The 21,180-nt window shown below is 44.1% G+C and overlaps 2 protein-coding genes across 2 annotated transcripts; both read left to right on the top strand.

The window, feature by feature from the left end:
* Window positions 1–4,868: 4,868 nt before the first annotated feature.
* LOC144708779 (DNA-directed RNA polymerase 3, chloroplastic-like) lies at window positions 4,869–20,591 on the top strand. Its single transcript, XM_078582216.1, has 21 exons — window positions 4,869–5,038; window positions 6,536–6,733; window positions 7,244–8,252; window positions 8,357–8,530; window positions 8,631–8,764; window positions 9,150–9,216; window positions 9,327–9,385; window positions 9,796–9,913; window positions 15,387–15,500; window positions 15,580–15,711; window positions 16,669–17,085; window positions 17,730–17,780; window positions 17,867–17,937; window positions 18,014–18,098; window positions 18,191–18,343; window positions 18,425–18,499; window positions 18,575–18,664; window positions 18,851–18,898; window positions 18,994–19,108; window positions 19,857–19,960; window positions 20,047–20,591. Exons 1-21 carry the CDS (start codon window positions 4,869–4,871, stop codon window positions 20,155–20,157), a joined length of 3,495 nt encoding a protein of 1,164 aa, XP_078438342.1. The 3' UTR covers window positions 20,158–20,591.
* LOC144708561 (uncharacterized) lies at window positions 10,153–12,202 on the top strand. The gene is made up of 2 exons (XM_078581947.1): window positions 10,153–11,700; window positions 12,039–12,202. The coding sequence occupies exons 1-2, from the start codon at window positions 10,566–10,568 to the stop codon at window positions 12,065–12,067; spliced, it is 1,164 nt and encodes a 387-aa protein (XP_078438073.1). The 5' UTR covers window positions 10,153–10,565; the 3' UTR covers window positions 12,068–12,202.
* Window positions 20,592–21,180: the final 589 nt, after the last annotated feature.

Below are 21,180 nucleotides of genomic sequence, written 5' to 3'. Positions count from 1 at the left end.
CAAGCACATGTTGTCCTGGTTCGAAGAGAGCAAGTAATAAAAGCCTTTCTTGATTCTACCAAGACCATGCTCCAGTCCATTGAATTTTTCCCACAGGAATGTATTATAAGAAGAGCTTTGGGGATAATGTTTGAACAAAGATAAACTAACACAAAGCTATGATATATGTAAGACATTTTTGAGAGTACTGATTGGCTTGAGGTCTACACAACCTATGCCAGCAACCATAAGCACCTTACCATATACTATTTTTTCTTTCTTAGATTTATGACACATTTAATAATTTTTAAAAATAGATTGCAAGTGGGTCATATGATAAGTTGCACCAGAATCTAATACCAAAATCATAGTGAAATTTTTTGCTTGTAGTTGAGAGGCATAGTGATTTACCTGAACTAACCATCGAGGTTGATATAACTATTTCAGTCGCATTGAGCTTAGTTTGAACCTGGTGCAGTTCTACTTTAACTTGATCAAATTCTTTGATTTAATTGTGACATTGTGCAGCATCGTCGCCTTCAGTAGCTATTTGTATCACACTATTATGCTTACCAATTATCTGGTCAGCCCGTGCTGGTCACTCATGAAGTTTTCGACAAATCTCTTTAGTGTGTCTAGGTCATTGATAGTGGTGACATTGTGCAGCACCGTCGCCTTCAGTAGCTATTTTTATCACACTATTATGCTTACCAATTATCTGGTCAGCCCATGCAGGTCACTCATGAAGTTTCCGACAAATCTCTTTAGTGTGTCTAGGTCATCGATAGTGGTTGCACCATATGTTGTCTTTGTCATCCCCACGTGGTTCCTTAAGTTGGCTTTTCTTGGGTTTGAGTGGACAGGGGTTGGCATGTGATTGAGTTGGAGTAAGCTGTCAAGATATATTAGTGGGATATCAAGGCTTCATGCTGCAAGCAGAAATTTGAATCAAAAGTATAGTAGTTTTACGATCAGATCCCTGCTCAAGATGATTTTCCTCCTCCTGAATCTGTTTTTAAGTAACTTCACATTGAGCTAATGCTCACAGTTGAAAATTTGTTCACAAATATATTCAAATTCCGACCTAAGAACTGAGTAACCCTACCTCACAAGGCATATTGAGGATCTACATAATTAGCTACAGGTGGGTGCTAAAAATTGATTTCCTTTAATAAGGCTTGAATTTCATTAGCATATTCCAAAGCAGTATGATTTTCCTGAAGTAGTATCATAGAATGATCTACAATATCTACTATGTGTGATTCATTTTCCCTTATAGTGTTTGTTTTAGTTAGATCCCAGATTTCCTTAACATTGTCATAATAGATTTGAGTCACTGAAATAAGGCTCCATGTAATTTATGACAAGGTAATATCCTCCTCTCATTGTCATTTTAGATATTTTGGGTCAGTTTCTTGAGGTAATTCATCGGTCAAGTGGTGTAATTGACCTATATCTCGGAGTGCATGATTGATATATTTTTTTCACTGATACAGATTATCTCTAGTGAACAAATTCCTGGGAGAAGTGTGAGGTAACTGAGTGTTATCATCTGACTTCTAAAAGGGCAACTGAGATACCCAAATTTACCCCAGATGTCGATGTATGTTCTTATTTAGCCATACTCAAGGATGTTAAGTAGCAAGGAGTAGATTACACTTATAAAGTACTGACTATTGAGTAGAATAGAGCAACCATGGCTGGTAACCCGAGGATGAATGAATAAAAAAATTTGAGGTTGTGCAGCAGACACAAAGTAAGCAGTTCTATATGTAGGAATCCCGTTAACAATTGTGTTCTCCAAGTCAGTGGGGAAAGAATCTTCTCAAGAAGCAATTCAAGGCATCATATTTTCCCTTATACTCAGAAGGCCAGTTTAAGGAAGAATGTCCGTGATATGGCCGAGAAGGATAATTCCTCTCCTGTGCCGCTTTCTACAGCGCTCAAGCTAGGTAGTCTTCACCCAGCAATCTGTTTCACCTCAAGCTCTCATACCAAGTGAACTGTAAAGTAATTCTGGAGTGGATCTCATATTGGAGAGAAGAAGACACAGTGGGCCAAAATAGACGCTTAGATCTTTCTCGTCTAGCTTGAAGACTATACATACATGTTATTGGACCGAAACATAATTAGCCCAATACAATAACATAATCACTAGCCTAACAGTTAGTTTCATTAACAATAATAAAACACTACAGGATTGAAATAAAAAATTCCAAAATAAAGAGAAAAGTTTATTCCAAATATAAGACTTAAGTTAAAACACATGTGGGAAAACGAGCTGTGTTTGATACATGAGATTGATTTTCTATACTAGTAACCACCCACAATCATAAAAAATGGATTGATTGAAAAACATTGATAAAGTGAGGAAAAAACAAGTTAACCATGATTTCAAAGAACGTCCTCTGGTTTTAGTAAGTCATGAAAATGATCCTATTACTAAATAATGTCCTAGGATTTCACTGAAGGGGGCTCAATCAATTAAAAAATTATTCCATGGACTAATGTAAGACCAACGAGAAGGTAATAATTACAACCCAGGTCATGATGGGAAAATCCTTTATAAGCTACACCTCAAAGACAATCTCAGAAATTTTAATCCTGAAATAACAAGCATAAAATAGGGGTAACAAACATTCTTGGGGGGGCAAGTTTATTGGTTGGCATCACCTGCACTCTTTCTTTTTTGGTATCAAAGCCTGTCCTTGTTCTTTTGGAGAATCTAAGTCCTATATCATGGTTCTTTTTTATTTTCTTAAACAAATTATTCAAAATCATTTCTTTCATTGCATGTAATTTCTACACCTAATAGTGGCTATTAATGCCCCAGAGCATAAAATTTAATAAAAATGTATTCCTAAATGAAAATTAAAGTTTTCAAATACGATAAATATTTAATAATTTTGATATATTTGACAAAACTATAATCTCTCTTCATATAAACAACGCTTGTTTTCAGTTTTTTTGACTAATTTGATTTCTGCCAAGTATCCACTAATATCTGTCGCAATCCTCTAGAAAGTACAAAATAGATGGAAAAACATTCAGGAAAACACAAACATAGGGAGAAATGGAGAGAGATAAATGGAGAGAGGGATATGAACATGTAGAAAGAGATGGATATATATAGGTGGACAGAGATATAGAGAGAGGGACAGATGGATAGACAAATATATATGTTTATATGTAGACATATACATACATGCACATTCAGTTAAATAAATAGAGATATAATGGTATGCATAGATGGATACAGAGAGGGACAGATGGAAAGACATATATAGATATATAGATGTATAGATACATCGAAAGATGGATAAATGATAGGTATATAATGGTATGAATAGATGGGTAGGGAGAGGGACAGATGGATAGATATACATAGATGTATAGACAAAGAGAGAAAGAGAGGGAGAGGGAGAGAGTGGGAGGAAGGGAGAGGGTGGGAGAGAGGGAGAGGAGGGAGATAGTGGGAGACAGAAAGAGAGTGTGGTATAGAGTTAGAGAGAGAGAGACAGAGATAAATAGAGAAAGTGGGAGACAGAAAGAGAGAGTGTGTTATAGAGTCAGAGAGACAGAGACGGAGATATAGATAGAGAGTGGGAGACAGAAAGAGAGAGTGTGTGTTATAGAGTGAGAGAGATAGAGTCAGATAGAGAGAGAGAGTGAGAGACAGAGAGAGTGTTATAGAGAAAGAGATAGAGACAAAGATATATATATAGAGAGAGAGAGACAGACAGAGATAGATAGATAGAGACAGAGACAGAGAAATAGAGACATATAGATCGAGACAGAGAGACAGATAGACACAAAGAGAGAGACAAGTAAAGATAGAGATAAACAAAGACAGAGATATAGAGAGAGACAGATAGAGACAGATAGAAAGAGACATAGATAGAGAGATAGAGAGGCATAAAGACAGATATATATATATAGAGAGAGAGACAGAGAAAATGAGAGACAGAGATAGAGAGATAGAGATAGACAGAGAGAGAGAGAAAGAGAGAGATAGCGATAGAGAGAAACAAAGAGAGATAGATAGAGACATAGAGGGAGACAGAGGGAGACAAAGAGAGAGAGAGATAGAGAGAGACAGATATAGAGATAGAGATAGAAAGAGAGAGACAGATATAAAGACAGAGAGAGAAAGAGAATGATGTAGAACAACTAAAGGAGATGGGAATGACGACGACGGGTGGAAGATGCTGGATGACTAGGGGAGAGACAACTAGGGAGACGGGTATGTCAATGATGGTGGAGAATGCAGGACGGGTTTGGGTAGAGGGATAAAACAGACCGCAAAATTCACACAATCGAATTCGAAAACCTAAAACTGATGAAATAATGGTGGTGCAGCCCCGTTCCTCGTCGAGGGTGGGAGTACTGTCTTCAACCGCCGCGACGATGCCAAAGAACCAAATCCAATACTCAAATTCACGTTCATGGGAAATCTCACGAAAGGAAGAATTTTAAGGAAATAAAGAGATATTCAAATCAAATCTAATGGTGGTGGAAGAATCCTTGCGGAACACTAGACGAAGAACACTCGACACCAAAGAGTTCAGGCGTACCTTGGCACCGGAGTGCGTGATGAGGTTGTGGGAAATTCAGGTCAAGACGTAACTGCGCAATCCGGGCATTGCACGACCCACTGGATGATAGATCTGGGCGTTCTGGGCATTGAGTGGCCCTGGCAATGAGATGGGCAGACTAAACCTGGTTGCTCAGTGGTCGGAGTGCTTGGGCGTGGGGCGTCGTTGGCGGGACGATTTATGTGCGCTTCGACAGGGTCTCACGGATCCAACTGCGCGGTTAGTTGGCGGGGCGGTCAAGGGGGGAGTCGCCCCCTTACGGGGTTCAGGGCAGTGCCCCGAAACCTAAACGGTATGCACGATGACTTGTGGCGGCGCGGGCGTCCGGGGCGTGGGCGGTCGGCGTGGCAGCCTGCGCTAGCGTTGGCACGGGCGGCCCTGGGTGGGCAGCCGGCATTGGCGTCTAGCACGCAGCCTACGCTGGGCGTTGGCGCGGGCAGCCTTGGGCGGGTGGCCTACGCTGGGTGTTGGCGTGGGCGGCCTTGGGCGGGCAGCTGACGCCGGCATCCGGTGCGGGTGGCCTTGGCAGGGGCAGCCTGCGCTAGGCGTTGGCGCGGCGGCCCTGGGTGGGCGGCCAGTGCTGGAGTCTGGTGCGGGCGGTCAGCGCCGGGCGTCTAGTGTGGGCGGCCCCGGGCAAGGGCGGCCTGCGCTGGAGAGATGGGTGCAGACGGAGAGGAAGAAGAGAAGAGGGAGAGGATGGGCGAGAGAGAGAGAGAGGTGGTAGCAGGCGACATCAACGATGGCGGCGATGGCGGCAGCAACCTGAGGGAGAAGGGGAGGCTAGGGCAAGTCCTCCAAGAAGAGTTAAAGAAACTCAATTCCTGAATTATGACTTGCCTAGCTGTTTCTTGAAACATTGGCCTATACATATAGGCCTTGGAGGAAAGAGAAAATACAGTTAAAATAAATAAAAATAAAGATGAGCGACTTGACGAACGATGTGGTTTTGAGTTACGTCAGGGGGCAGTTCTGGATCTGCCTCTGGCAACGTGTCAGGACGCGTGAAGGGGCGTGCGTGGGTGGAGACGTGCCTGATGCTGGCTTGTTGACTTGATCCGGTGACGATGACAGCATGTCTTCAGCGGTCGTGTTGACTTCAGATGACGATGGTGACGCGTCCGGTGTCGATGCATTAACATCATCGCCACTAGAGAGAGATAGATATAGAGACAGATAGAGAAAGAGAGAGACACATAGACAAAGACAGAGAAAGAGAGAGAGATGGAGGGAGAGGGAAAGATAGAGACAGAATGATGTAACACGAAGGCCGGGATCAAACGGCTTGTGTCACACCACAGGAGAAGGGCAACAGTATGTGATGCGATTGTGGATAGATGAGCATAAGTTTTAAAACCCAACGAGTAGTATGATGGAAACCTATTGATTCGGGACGATAGTACAGGTAAACGACACGAGAGGTCATGACATGGACAAGCTCCCAATGACCCGAATGATCAACTTGAAGGCCGACAGGATGGGGGACAATCACTGTCCCTAAGTGTCCCGACCGTCGCCGAGAACCATGCAGATCCGACACCAAAGAATAAATCACTAACTCGAGCTTCTGTGGCTAATCCTATGAACAGTCAATGAACAGTCAAGGTCGGCACTGAGGGACGTAATAATACTAAGATGAGGGGGTAGAGGATGAGACTTGTGGACCGTGGTCCGAGTACTCGAGGCGTCACGACCGTCGGTAGATCATGAGAGAGCCCCCAAGGCAAGGGAGGTCTCAATCGCGGGCAGAGAAACGTCAGTGGAAAAACCAGTGTCTCTGACGGAGGAGGCCAATGATCGCACCTGCGGGCATAGGCCGCGAGCGTGAACGCTCACGACCAAGATGAGCAGAGACGACTGCCGCGGCAGGCGTCGATAGGTCACATATGGGTGACCAAGGGGAGCGAACACTATTGACGGTCGTCGTAGGGTAGCTGGGCGAGCCGGGAATGTAATTGTGGCAGTTGGGCGTCGCAAGGAACCTGCTGGAGCCGCTATTGGGGGGAGCCTCTAGACGAGACGCTGACGGTGGCTGAAGGTTGCGAGCACGAGGATGATCACAGATGCGTGCAAAATGGCTGTGGGTTGGGGCAAGCCGAGAGCAATGATTATCTGATCGTTGGCAAGCTGAACTCGGGTAGGCGAGCCGTCAGTTGGGAGCTGTACTAGCCGTAGATCGGGAGTTTCTTCCTTCAACGATAACCTTGAAAATAAAAGAGAAACACTCCTCCATGGGAAGGGAAAGCAAATACCACTCTAGTGCAGGGGAGTTCATTTTCTTCAAAATGATCTTCAAACAAAACCCTACGATCACCGTTCCCCTTTATAATGTGGGGGGAGGGGAGGGGGGGGCTCCCTAAAGTCAAAGGAAATGATACATGCACGAAATAAACGACCATAGGAAGCTGTCATCAAACCTGATATCGGAAATTCGGGTTCTTCACTTCTGCTCGGGCTCTGCAATGCGGCTGTTGACGAGCTTGGGCTTGATCTTCCGAATGGTCCTCCATCACAGAGAGAGAGAGAGAGAGAGAGAGAGAGAGAGAGTCTTCCTAAAAAAGCATCCATGGACATTCCCTTGAAATAAAAAAATACCCACTACAAACTCCAGACTCTTCCCAAGGAAGGAAAGGGCCCGTTAAGGCCCAACAACCCTAAACCACGGTCCGCAGATATTCCCACTGGCTGGGTTCTCCCACAAGGTTTAAGAGAGGTTCCCAGCGCTACCCAAGCTTTATCCTCTTCTTCTTCATCTTCTTCTTCCCAGCTCCACTCTCCACTCTCCAGTCTTTAATCTTCAATCTTCAATCTTCAATTTTCAATCTTCAATCTCCAATCTTCAATCTCCATGCCGGCTCCTCGCCTTGCAGGAATCTGAACCCGCCATTGAATTCCTCTTCTACAGCCCTGGCTTCCCTCATCTTCCTCGCCCCCGTCCCTCTCCGGGCGGCGACGAGCTCAGATGGGTCGGCAGTGCAAAATCCCCCCGAAATTCCTTCCCGGGCAGCGCCAAGATCCGTTCTTTGCAGATCCCTGAAGTCCTCTTCTTCCTTCCCGGGAGTCCCCGAGCCGCCCGAATCCGACCACAGCTTCCCCGCCGTGTTCTCCCACCTGAGCTCGATTCTTCCGCCATTGCTGGCCGAGGACTCGGAAGAGCCCACCTCGACGAGGGTTCTCGGCTTTCCCCTCCTTTGGCCCGGCGCCGACTCGAAGAGGGTCTTCTACGAGGACCCGCCATGGTTCTACCTCGGATTCACCCCCAATTCCCCGGATTTGGGCCTCCAATTGAGCGAAGACGCGAAGAAGAGGTACAATTCTCTGCGCAGGAGGCAGATTAAGATGGAGACTGAGGCCTGGGAGCTTGCCGCTGAGGAGTATCAGCAGCTTCTGAAGGAGATGTTGGAGAAGAAGCTCGCCCCCAATTTGCCATATGTGAAGTCTCTGATGCTGGGCTGGTTTGAACCCTTGAGAGACGCCATAGCCAGAGAGCAGAATCTACAGAAGTTCAAGGAGAAGAGGACGAGAGCTGCCTATGCGCCGTTCATCGGCTTGCTCCCTGCCAACAAGATGGCTGTGATTGTGATGCACAAGATGATGGGTTTGCTGATGACTGGCCAGGAAGATGGGTGTGTGAGAGTTGTCCAGGCTGCCATTCATATTGGAGAAGCCATCGAGCAAGAGGCAAGTTTTTTTTCTCCTTGAATTTTCATCTTTCCGTTTTGATCATTTGATCTTTACTTCTTTCAAGAAAAAAAAAAAAAAATTCAATTGGTCTTTGCTTGCAGGTTAGGATTCATAATTTTCTCAACAAGTCTGCGACAGAGGAAGATGTGGACCAGCAAGAAATCTTGAAAAAACGCATTAGGAAGCTGATGAAAGCGAGTAGATCATCTGAGATTAACAAGTTGGTGAGGTCTAGCAGTGAGATTAGACCTTGGGGCCGTGATACACAGGCCAAGGTTTGCTTCTCTTCCTTCAATTATGGAAATTCTCTTGCTTGTTTATCTTTCTTCGTTGGCATGATTTTGGGTTTTGATTTTCTTCTTGTTTTCTGGTTAGCTGGGGAGTTGCTTGCTAGAACTGTTGATGGATACTGCATTTGTTCAGCCGCCCGCTGTTCAGTCTGTGGACTTCCCTCCCAACATCCGGCCTGCGTTTAGGCACACTTTCAGACCTGTCTCGAAGGAAGACAAGTGAGTAAGTCAATCCTAGTGTTCGTCGTCCGGGATGAAGTCATCGTCGTCATCCAGGAATCGTCGTCGTCCTTGTCACAAGCATGTGTGATAATGACAGTGATGACTTTGTCATCAACATCCTTGTTGCGGATGAGCGATGATGACAATTCATCACTGTTATCTTGAATAAGGATGTGTCATCGTCATCGTCATCGTCATCATCCTCCACTTAAATGATGATGATGGTGATGATGATTTTATCAGTGGCATCCTAGTCGTGGACAAGTGCTAATGACAATTATGGCAATGACTTTGTCATCGAGGGTCCCAAATGCTGGTCAGTTTATTCTTTCGTTACGTCTTGTAGCACTGTAATAATCCTAACCCTCTTTACATTGTGCAGGAAGTCAGGAAAGAGATACGGCGTTATTGAGTGCGATGTTCTTGTCCATGAGGGTCTTGATAGCACTGTAAGATAGACATAAAATCATGTGCATTCTTAATATTTACTTTGTTGTGATGTATGGCTTCTCATCTTTCATTTTTGCATTTTACTTGATTTTTTTGCTATTATTTTCAGGCTAAGCACATGGTGGTTCCCTACATGCCAATGTTGATAAAGCCGACAAAATGGGAAGGGTACGGGGACAATTTGTATTCTTTAGAAATTCACCTTCAGAGAATCAGCCCTCCTTGCTTCGTGCTTCGTTTAAAAAATTCATTTGTTGATCTTCTTTTTATAATTCTGTCAAAAATTATAGTTCTATTATCGACTGTGGCAATTCATCGGTACAACATGTCAACTAGTATTCGTGCATTTTCAGTATGATTTTATATTCCCAGGCAAAAGTGAAGCATTAATTTTGGAGCTCTTATAAGACGTCTGTTTCTTCTTATTGATATTTTGAAATTTTCAGAAAAAGTCAATGATTGGGCGTCACATTTGTTTCGTCAAAATTTTGTTCTTCAATCCTGTTTTTCTAATGATCTGTCATTGACTTTTGGATTTTCAAGTTTCTACCTACTGATCTTGTATTTATTTAATGCAGTTATGACAAAGGCGGCCACTTGTTTTTACCCTCTTATGTGATGCGAACTCATGGGGCAAAAAAACAGCAAGAGGCTATTAGAAGTGTTCCTCGGAAACAATTGAAGAAGGTTTTTGAGGTCAGAAACCCCCCTTATGATATATGCTGAATTTATCATTTTTCATATAATAATTTTTAAAGAAAATCCTATAGTGCTTGTTGACATTATTGTCTCCTTTCATTTCTTTTCTTCTTTCTATTATTAGCCCCTTTCTATTATTAGCCCATTAAGGGCCCTTTCTATTATTAGCCCATTAGGGCTCCCTATAAAACCCCTTGTAATATCTTTGTTTGTGTATCAAGAATTGTTCTTTCTTCTTGTCTTCATGGTATCAGAGCCCTAACCCTAACCCTAATCCGGGTTCCTGGGCTCGACCGTAGCTCCGATCTCTGGCGTTTCTACATTCGCCACGATCTTGAGCTCCCTCTCCTTCCGATTGGCTACCTGCTCCTGGCGGCTCAGCTTCTTTCCGGCCACATTTCCGGCTTCACTCACCGCGCTCCCTCCTCGGCTGTGCTTCTCTCTCGGCAGCGTACGCTTCCCTCTCGACCGCGCGCTCTCCTCTCGGTCGCGCGCGCGCTCCTCGGCAGCGCGCTCCCTCCTCGGCTGCGCTCTCTTCTCGGCCGCGGCCGCGCTCCCTCCTCGACTCTTCAGCCGCGCACGCAGCCAATAGCCGCGGGCGTTCCCGCAGCCGTGTGCTCCTCGTGCGACACTTCATTCTGTGATCAAGATGACGGAGCCTGTATCGGTTTCCGGTGTGACGCCAGCATCGACGCCAGCATCGACGCCACCCAGTGTGGGTCAAACGTCAAATGCTTCGGAGGCACCTCTTGAGTCGGGGAACTGGTCGGCTTCACCTGGACCGTTTTCTCTGCCTCGGATGCCTCCAGATGGGATGTTCACCGGCTTTAACCTTCTTCACTGGCAGCAATATGTCCAGATTACTCTCAAGGGACGACTGATGCGTCATTTACTTGAAGAAGGGCCTTCCAAGACAGACTCCAAGTACTATGACTGGCTAGACGTTGAAGGGGTGGTCCATCGATGGCTTTTGGATAGTATTTCACCGAGTATCAAGGGTGAATTTCTGTCTCTTGAGTCTGCCCGGGCCATGTGGGAAGCGGCCCTTGACAGCCACTCCAAGAAAAATAATATTGCCACACTGTATGAGCTAGTGCATCGGGCCGCCAATCTGCGTCAAGGAGACAGGACGATCATGGAGTACAGCACAGAACTCATTTCTCTATGGAATGAGATTGATCACTACATGCCTCCGGACCCTCACTCGGTGGATCGCAAGTACACTCTTCAACTTCGGGTTTTTCAGTTCCTTATAGGACTTAACCCGGAATATGAAGCGGTACGGGCTCAGCTTATACACCGGGAGAAAGAGCTTTCCTTCAAGGATGCGCTTCGCAGCGCGAGAATTGAAGAATCTCGCTTTCAGCAGTCCCAGACCCCGGCTTCTGCACTTGTAGCACATTCGTCTTCCTCCACACGCTCCTTGGTGACGACCACATCGACTGGAGCAGGAGCTTCGTCTCGTGGTCCATCTACTCGGACTGAGGAATCCTCCAAAGGTGATCCTTCCCTTTTCTGCAATTACTGCAAAAAGCGGGGTCACTCCAAGGAGACGTGCTTTAAGCTTCAACGGAAGCGAACACAACAGAGCAATCTCGCTACGGTTGCACCTTCTGTAAACCAAGTACCGATGCCTGGTCAAGTGCCTCTGTCCTATGGTCTTCTTCCAAGTGGAGCGTCTTCGGCGAGTGCTTCTCTTCCCGGCTTTACACCTGAAGAAGTGGAACGTCTTCGGCGATTGCTTGACCCTCCAGTCGTGGGCTCGTGCTCTCTAGCTAACGCGGGTATGTCCACCATTCCTTCTCCTTCTCCTTCACCATCTCAGTCGTCATCATCATCCACTTGGCTTCTTGACTCTGGTGCCACTGCCCACATGACACCCAATCCTAGAGCTTTTGTGACCTATGAACCCGTTTCCGGCTCCTCCAAAGTTAAAACAGCTTCCGGTGATCTTCTCACTGTGGCTGGGAATGGTCGTGTGTCTCTCTCTCCTTCGATGAACCTCACTAAAGGCCTTCATGTTCCACGGCTTGCTCATCATCTTCTTTCTTTATCCCGCCTTGTTCGTGATCTGAACCAAGATCTTACATTCACTCCTAATACCTGTTTTTATCGTGATAAGGTGTCGGGGAGGACGATTTCCATTGCTGAGGAGCATGAGGGTCTCTATCTTGTTCGATCTCCCTTGTCTCCCCTCGCTGTTGCTGCCGCTGCAGTTCCCCTTTCGGTGTCTCATGAGCGTTTGTGGCTTCTCCATCGACGCCTCGGCCATCCATCCTTTGCTACTCTTTATCGTTTATTTCCAAAACTTTTCCAAGGCCACTCTGTGGACCGCTTTGTTTGTGATGCTTGTCGAATTGCTAAACATCATCGCATTCACGATCCTATTTCTTCTTCCCATTTGACGACTCCTTTTGCTCTCGCTCACACCGACGCGTGGGGACCCTCCTGTTCATAGCACGTCCGGTGCTCGGTGGTTATGTATATTCATTGATGACGCTACTCGTTTCACGTGGGCCTATCTCTTGAAAAATAAATCAGAGATCTCCCTTGTTATTCCTCAGTTCTACTCTCTCATTCAAACTCAATTCTGCACCTCTATTCGTCGCCTCTGCTCCGACAATGCCCGAGACTATGTCAATTCCACGTTAAGTACTTTCTTCCAAGAAAAAGGCATCATCCATGAAACCACATGTCCTTACACCCCCCAACAAAATGGAGTGGCAGAACGAAAATTTAAATCACGTTTTTGAAATGGCTCGAGCCTCTTATTTCACATGCATGTGCCAAAGTATTTTTGGGCTGAAGCTGTCCTAACTGCCATTCATCTTCTCAACCGTCTTCCGTCTCGCGTACTTAACTACTCTACTCCCATTGATTGTCTCCAGCATTCCTTCCCCAACATTTCTCTCCGAACCAATCTTACCCCTCGTGTCTTTGGGTGCGTTTGCTTTGCTCCTAACCACCATCTTGGTCGTGACAAGCTTGATCCTCGGGCCATCCAATGTGTCTTCGTCGGCTATTCTTCTACTCAAAGGGTTATCGATGTTATCATCCACCCTCTCGTCGATTTATTGTCACCAAGGATGCTACCTTTGACGAATTCACTCCAGATACCCCTCTTCTTCTCCACCTTCTCCTTCTTTACCACCTCAATCAGATCCCCTTGAATTTCTTATTCTTCCTAACTCATCTCCCTCGTCACCAGTCCCAAGTCCTTCCTTGCCTGTTCCTCTCGAAGAGCCTCCATCTGATATTCCCATGAACACCTTGTCCTCTGATCCTCTGCCTGCACCAATCCCAAATCCACCTGTCCTTACTAAAGATCCATCCTCTGCTTCATCGAACCCTCCTGCAGAGTCCCCATCGGATCCCTCTATCCCACTATGTTGTGCCCCTTTACCTATACGCCGTTGCCCGCCAGAAAAACGCTATGGTATCACTCTTGCTCGTCGCAAGCCTCTTGTTCCTCCTACTCCTGAAGTTCCCTCATCCTCCTCATCCACTCCTCTTGAAAATCCTTCATTAGCACTTGTGTCTTGCCCTCATCCTTCTCCATTGTATCCATTAGCCGCATCCATCTCATCTCATCGTCTTTCCCCATCCTACCACGCTCTTCTCACCTCCCTTGACACTATCTCCCTTCCAAAGACGGTGGACGTAGCCCTCTCTCTTCCTCATTGGCGTCGGGCAATGGAGGAGGAGCTACAAGCACTTGCCCTAAATGACACATGGGATCTGGTTCCACTACCGCCGGGCAAGCACTTGGTTGGCAGGCGTTGGGTTTATGCTGTAAAGCACAATTCCGACGGCTCTATTGAAAGACACAAGGCACGTGTTGTGGCGCAAGGGTTCACCCAACAGTATGGCATTGATTATCAGGAAACGTTTGCCCCTGTGGCCAAGATGAACACTGTCCGGATTCTCTTGGCTCTTGCCGCCGATCGGGGCTGGATATTGCAGCAATATGATGTCAAGAATGCTTTTCTTCATGGTGATTTGTCTGAGGAGATCTATATGGCCTTACCTCCTGGATATGCCTCCTTAGTGCCGTCTACTCCGAGTTCAGTTGTTTGTCGCCTGAAGAAAGCGCTGTACGGTTTGAAGCAATCTCCTCGTGCTTGGTTTGGCCGTTTCACCATGGCCATGAAGAACCGGGGATACCGTCAGTGTAATGGAGATCACACGCTTTTCTACCGTCATTCCACGTCCGGGGGAGTGGCTATTCTTCTCGTGTACGTGGATGACATTATCATCACGGGTGATGATACGGAGTCCATTACTCAGCTGGCTATGTATCTGTCGTCGGAGTTTGCCATACGTCATCTTGGCCCATTACGATATTTTCTTGGTATTGAGGTGGCTTATTCTTCGAGTGGGATTTTCATCTGTCAGCGGAAATATACAGTGGATCTTCTTTGCGAGCTGGGAAAGGAAGACTCCAAGCCTATTTCGACACCGATTGATGTGAGTCATCGACTTGGTGCGGATGAGAATGAAGATCCGGCTGAGCCCGGACAATATCGAAGACTTGTGGGCAAACTGCTCTATCTCACCCACACCCGTCCCGACATTGCATATGCAGTGGGTGTTCTAAGTCAGTTTATGCAGAACCCTCGAATGAGTCATCTTCATGCTGCCCATCGCCTCCTCCGTTTCTTGAAGGGCACCATTGGCCGTGGTTTAATGTTTCGTCGTCACAGTGGTCTGCGTCTAGAAGTCTACACTGATGCCGATTATGCAGGATCTGTGGTTGATCGTCGGTCGACCTCTGGGTACTGCACCTTCTTGGGAGGCAATCTTATTACTTGGAGGAGTAAGAAACAGAAAGTGGTCTCTCGATCAAGTGCTGAAGCGGAGTTCCGTGCCCTTGCGCATGGTCTTTGTGAAGCACTTTGGATTACCCAACTGCTTCGTGAACTAAAGTGTCCGGTTTCTTCCCCTGTTCAGCTGTTCTGTGACAACAAATCGGCTATCAGCATTGCTCATGATCCCGTCCAGCATGATCGTACAAAACACATTGAGATCGATCGACATTTCATTAAAGAGAAGCTTGAGTCGGGAAATTTCTGCACGCCATATGTTCCGTCAGCTGAACAGCTTGCAGATATCTTCACCAAAGGGCTTCATGCCCCTCGGTTTGAGGAGCTCTGTTCCAAGCTGGGTGTGGAAAACATCCACGCTCCAGCTTGAGGGGGAGTGTTGACATTATTGTCTCCTTTCCTTTCTTTTCTTCTTTCTATTATTAGCCCCTTTCTATTATTAGCCCATTAAGGGCCCTTTCTATTATTAGCCCATTAGGGCTCCCTATAAAACCCCTTGTAATATCTTTGTTTGTGTATCAAGAATTGTTCTTTCTTCTTGTCTTCAGTGCTGACTAGAATATACATTCGGTTGGTACTTATGAACTTGATAATAGCTAATTAATTCCTTAAACTAATTATGAAACCCCACTGATCCTCGCATGCAGGCATTAGATACGCTAGGAACTACTAAATGGCGGATAAATAAGCGTGTCCTTAGGATCGTGGAAGCCATCTGGAGTGATGGAGGACGGATTGCTGGTTTAGTAGACTGTAAAGATGTAAGTTAAGTTATAAATTTTTTTATTAATATCTAATGAATAGATAGGTTTGTTAATTAATTATTCTGTTTCTTCACAGTTCCCTCTGCCTGAAAAACCTGATACAGAAGACCCGAATGAGATACAGAAGTGGCGATGGGAGGCGAGAAAGGTGAAGAAGGCCAACAGCGAGATGTATGCCCAGCGTTGTGATATTGAGCTCAAACTCTCGGTAAAGCTCATTTCAACTAAAAGAAAATTCTATGGAGTCATAGAATCTGGATAGGGAGCAATGATAAATTCGGTTTTGTCATAATCATCCTTAAATTTTCCATTGTCAGGCAAGGATGACTAGGACAAGAGATTATGATGAAATCAACATAATTGTTAGAGATGAAGACGATGAAGGATTCATCATCGTCACTCCTTCCTGTGACTAATTCTCATTGTCATCCCGAAATCTCAAAATTTTCATAGACCTTTGAGCTTTGATAAATGATTATAACGACGACAATTCGTCACCACCCGTTGGATGATGAAGACAAGGTGATTATGATTTGAAAGGGTTATCGTCATTGGCATTGTTTCATTCGTCACTATCACTCCAGCTCTCTCACCAGGGTTGGCGGGTGACACAAATTCAGCATTGTCATCATCATCCATGTTTCGAGTCAGATGGATGACACTGACAATGATGATTCGTCGTCAGTTGATGGATGGCAATGGAGATAAAGACAATGATGATTTGACATCGTCATCGGCACTCGTGGTCTCTCATTTAGGTTGAAGGGCAATGAAAAATTTGACACCGTCATTCCCAAATCTTGTCATCGTCATCCATATCTGGGCTTGGATGAATGATGATGTTGTTGTCAATTCATCTTCGGCTGATGATAATGAAGTAATGGACGATGATGATTTGAAAGGGTTGTCCTAATTGGTGTTGTCCATTCATCATTGTCACTCCTGTTCTCTCACAAAGATTGTGGGCGATGACAAGTTGGCATCGTCATTCTCGCATATTTTCATTGTCATCTGGGCTTGACCTCGGCTAAAAGGACAATGTTCATGATGAGAACGATGATTGGCATCATTCACGAGAGATCGCCATTGTGGATGCCAAACCCTTCATTGGACTATGTCCAGAAAGTTCTGATATTCAGTTTTATGATCTTTATCCACTTTTCAGGTTGCTAGAAAGATGAGGGACGAGGACGGTTTCTATTATCCCCATAACCTCGACTTCAGGGGCAGGGCATACCCCATGCACCCACACTTGAACCATTTTGGCTCAGATTTGTGCCGAGGGTTGTTAGAGTTTGCAGAAGGGCGGGCAGTTGGAATGTCAGGCCTGTACTGGCTGAAGGTCCATATTGCAAATTTATATGCTGGAGGGGTAGAAAAGCTTTCCCATAGTGGGCGTCTTGCATTTGTGGATAGTCACATAGATGATATATTTGATTCAGCCGAGAAGCCTTTAGAAGGGCGGAGGTGGTGGCTGAAGGCAGAAGACCCCTTACAGTGCCTGGCAGCTTGTTTCAGTCTCTCTGATGTTCTAAAAAGCCCAACTCCCTCAGAGGCTGTCATTCATCTGCCCATTCATCAGGTACCAACTCGATGCATGCAACTTAAATTCCAAGTCTGTGATCAACCTTCTCGACCCTAAGTCGAGATCAATTTTTTTAACCAGGCATTCCTTTAAAGTGGTTTAATTTTTTGTGGCTAAAGATTATTCACTAATGGTTGACAACATCTAGAGCGCGAGACAGGATGAGACACACAGACACATGACAGGATGTGATACCTTAGACTATGTCCCGTCCCATGGCCTAGGACAGAAGATTGGCGAGATAAATGTTGAGAATATCATGATATTTTAGTATATATTGATGGGTCACATCTGTCTAAATATGAGTTATCAGATAATATTATATTTTTTAGTTTAGTGCTGGTCCCAACTGGGATGTGTCCCCGCATCCTGTGTGCCTTTGTTGGGCACCGAATGGAACAGGATGCATGCATCACGGGACGGGAAATTCGTGTCCCAGGATGTGTCCCACTTCTCATCAACTATCTTCAGATGCCAGTCGGGTTGCAGGTAGTCTTGATGCATCTTGCGTCAAAGACCTATCAAAGTCTAGATACATCAATTTGGAGGGAAATTAATCCCAAGGAAAAATGACTAAACACCCTTAACAGCAATTGGGGATCCTAACAGTAGTCTTATTTAACACGGGTTATTTGTTTCAGGACGGATCATGTAATGGTTTGCAGCATTATGCTGCCTTGGGACGGGACTGTGTAAGCTTTCATTCCTTGTAGTCGTTCTTTCTTTGATTGCATCTAGATTTTTTTTCTCTTTTCCTGATCGTGTATTTGATTTTCAGCCAGGGGCTGCTGCAGTTAATCTAGTAGATGGGGAGAAGCCTGCGGATGTATACTCAAGGATAGCTTCCAGGTATTCATAGTTTGACTGGATATCTTTATCTGAATATATTAAAAAATTTAAATCTTCTTTATTCATTCTTTTGAAGAGTTCTTGAAACCATCAGAAGAGATTCTGAAAAGGATCCTGATACGGACTCTGTTGCCTCCCTGGCCCGGATCTTACTCAATCAGGTTTCCGATTCCCCTCTTGGCAGCAATTGTTTGATCCATTTAATTATTTTTTAACATTTCAATGGATGATCTTGGATATTGGTAGTATTCAGGTTGACCGGAAGTTGGTCAAACAAACAGTGATGACATCAGTTTATGGCGTGACCTATGTCGGTGCAAGGGAACAGATTAAGAGGAGATTGGAAGAACGAGGGCTTATTAATGATGATAAATTACTTTACAGGGTATCTTGCTATGCGGCAAAGGTATCTTTCCTTTCATTTGAGTCAACATTCTGTTATGGGATTTTATTTAGTACAGTTATAATTTTTATCCAATTTTATTAGGTAACCTTGGCAGCCTTGGAAGAAATGTTCCAATCTGCTCGTGGGATAATGAGCTGGCTGACCACTTGTGCGAAGGTGAAGCCATCTGGAACTTCAATCCTAAACCCTAAACCCTAAAAGGAAAACTGATTTTTGTTGGCCTATGTGCAGATAATTGCTTCTCAGAATGAGCCGGTGAGGTGGACAAGCCCTCTTGGGCTCCCCATTGTTCAGCCTTACGTGAAGAGTGAGAGACACCTCGTATGTTCTCTGTTTCCTGAGTTTTTTTGCTACGAAATTTGAATCTAAACGTGTTCTTTTGTGAACTCTAATTGAGTTCAGTATATATTATTTATTTTTTATATTAATTGTAAGTTATCATTTATAATTTAGTTTAGTATTGAACTATCATGAACTTACAATTCAGTCTGGTTATTTTTTCGGCAGATCAAAACTTCTCTCCAGGTTCTTTCTTTGCAGCGTGATAGTGACACAGTGAGATTCATTTCTTGATTAGTTGATTAAACTAATTCCCCATCTTTAGCTCTCTCGCGGAGGAGAATTTGACTGGAATATTTCTGCCCGCACAGGTTGCTGTCAAACGGCAGGCAACTGCATTTCCGCCCAACTTTGTGCACTCCCTTGATGGATCTCATATGATGATGACTGCTATTGCTTGCAGGAATGCGGGCCTTGAATTTGCAGGTTTGGAATTCTGGTTCTGCTTTATTATATTAAAATAAGTACAATTAGGGATTCGATAGGCATATAGCGCCTCCGGAATGAAAATGCCATTAAATTTTTGGTTTAATGTGTTTATTTTCTATTATCGAAATGTCAAAGATCATGTTCATTTTATATGGAGAAAACTTGTTCGTGACTCGGCTCATATTTTTATCCACATGAAATTGTCATCTGCAAAGATATAAGCTCGGTTTCTTAAATTTTTTTCCTTTCCTGAAAGAAATAGTTTGGTGTTACATCTTTTTATATTATCCGAATTTCAAGAATCATGATCTTCTGTCAAGGAAAGAATGCATTTTTAGTTCACATTTCTATCCATAAGAATTATTATCTGCAATGAAACAAGCTCCTCAGGTTTGTTAGTCTGAGCTTTTTTTCCTGAAAGAAATATATTAAATTGGTCTGGATATGATTACGTTAATGAGTTCATTCATCATCATTATTTGTGCATAACTGTATAAATCTTTCTAAACAGTTGTTTTAAAAATTTGATGTTAAGATGGGTCCCCCAATGTGAAATGTCATATTTTTTTACATATTTATTTCTATTGCCCAGATATCAAGAATCGTAGTCCTTCTATCTAGCTCATATTTCTATGCCTTGGAAAGTCTTATCTGCAAATATAGTTGCCGAATTAGAGATCTTTCCTTTCGTGAAAGAAATAGATATGATTATGTTAATCTGAGCTGAACACAAATCTGTGCGCAGGTGTACACGACTCGTTCTGGACACATGCCTGTGATGTTGATCAGATGAATCGGATATTGAGAGAGCAGTTTGTGGAGCTCTACAACACTCAAATTCTTGAAAATGTAAGCCAATTTGTATAACTTGGTGTTTTATGATTTTGTTTTCTTTAAACCTAAGGTTAAAATTTAATGGTTTTTAATTATTACAGTTGCTAGAGAGCTTCCAGTCTTCGTTTCCAGCACTGACATTTCCACCGTTGCCTGACCGAGGAGAGTTAGATCTGCGTGAAATTCTGACGTCTACCTATTTCTTCAATTGAATTTTGGGTTGTCTTGCTTCATCCTTATCAGCTCCTGCCTCCAATAACATCCAAGGCTTATAGAAATCTAGACAGATGGAAGTTCTGGGTAGTTTTGTAAATATCCGTAGATTCAGGGACAAAGTTTTCCAGAAAGTTGTTCCTATGGAGGTACAGTTGACTCAAATAAACTGCCCAAGTCAACTCTGAAGGACAAAATGAGATGGGTTCAGTTTGTACTTCTAAATTTCCTTTTTTTTCAATGTAATGGGATGATCACCTGACAAATCGGTGACTTTCCCAGAGTACTCTTGATTTCGTTTTACAATTTTTTTTGTCCAAGGGGTGAACATCTGTTGTGTATAAGAGTCTTTTGTATCCAGACATGGCTTTATGCCTTATGATAGTAACATGTATTCTTTGCTCAAATCCAATTGGTTTTTTTAAGAAACTTATCGGTGGCTTTTTCGGTTGCTTTCTTAGCAACATGAATAGTATCAGATTGACATGTTTTATTTTGATAATTATAGTTCATCATTCAAATGGTTGCTCAAAATTACATCATATGCCTGAAAACTGGTATTCTTGTGTTTAGTACTCCCCTAGGATAAGTAGCCAACTTTCATAAACATCTTTTAGATCTAATTTTATTGATTCAGAGTTCTACAGCAAAGTCACGTATTAATTTTAGAAGATGCCCTTACCAAGTAAAAATAACCTTCTTGAATTTCAATTAGTATGTCGTAGGCAAAAGAGTTGATTCAGCTTGTGTATTATTGAAGACCTTTAACACTTGACGAGAAAAATGGAATCTGTATTGATTGTATCATAAAGTGGAAGGTCCCAAAGTAGGCGGCATTCCTGCACAGAGGCCTGCATGCTAATGTGGGAACATGTATGTGTACTTTGACTCAAAATAGGGGATCAAGTCATGAAGTGTGAACACCACACACATCATGGGTGGTGACACATGACCTTGATCTTTAAAGCTAATGCCCGTTAGGTGCATATGCACGACCCCAAAGCGCAGTGCACATGCGCAGG

This window comes from Wolffia australiana, chromosome 10, assembly GCF_029677425.1.
Source record: "Wolffia australiana isolate 7733 chromosome 10, ASM2967742v1".
NCBI lineage: Eukaryota > Viridiplantae > Streptophyta > Magnoliopsida > Alismatales > Araceae > Wolffia > Wolffia australiana.
This window is presented reverse-complemented; position numbering and strand designations above follow the sequence as displayed.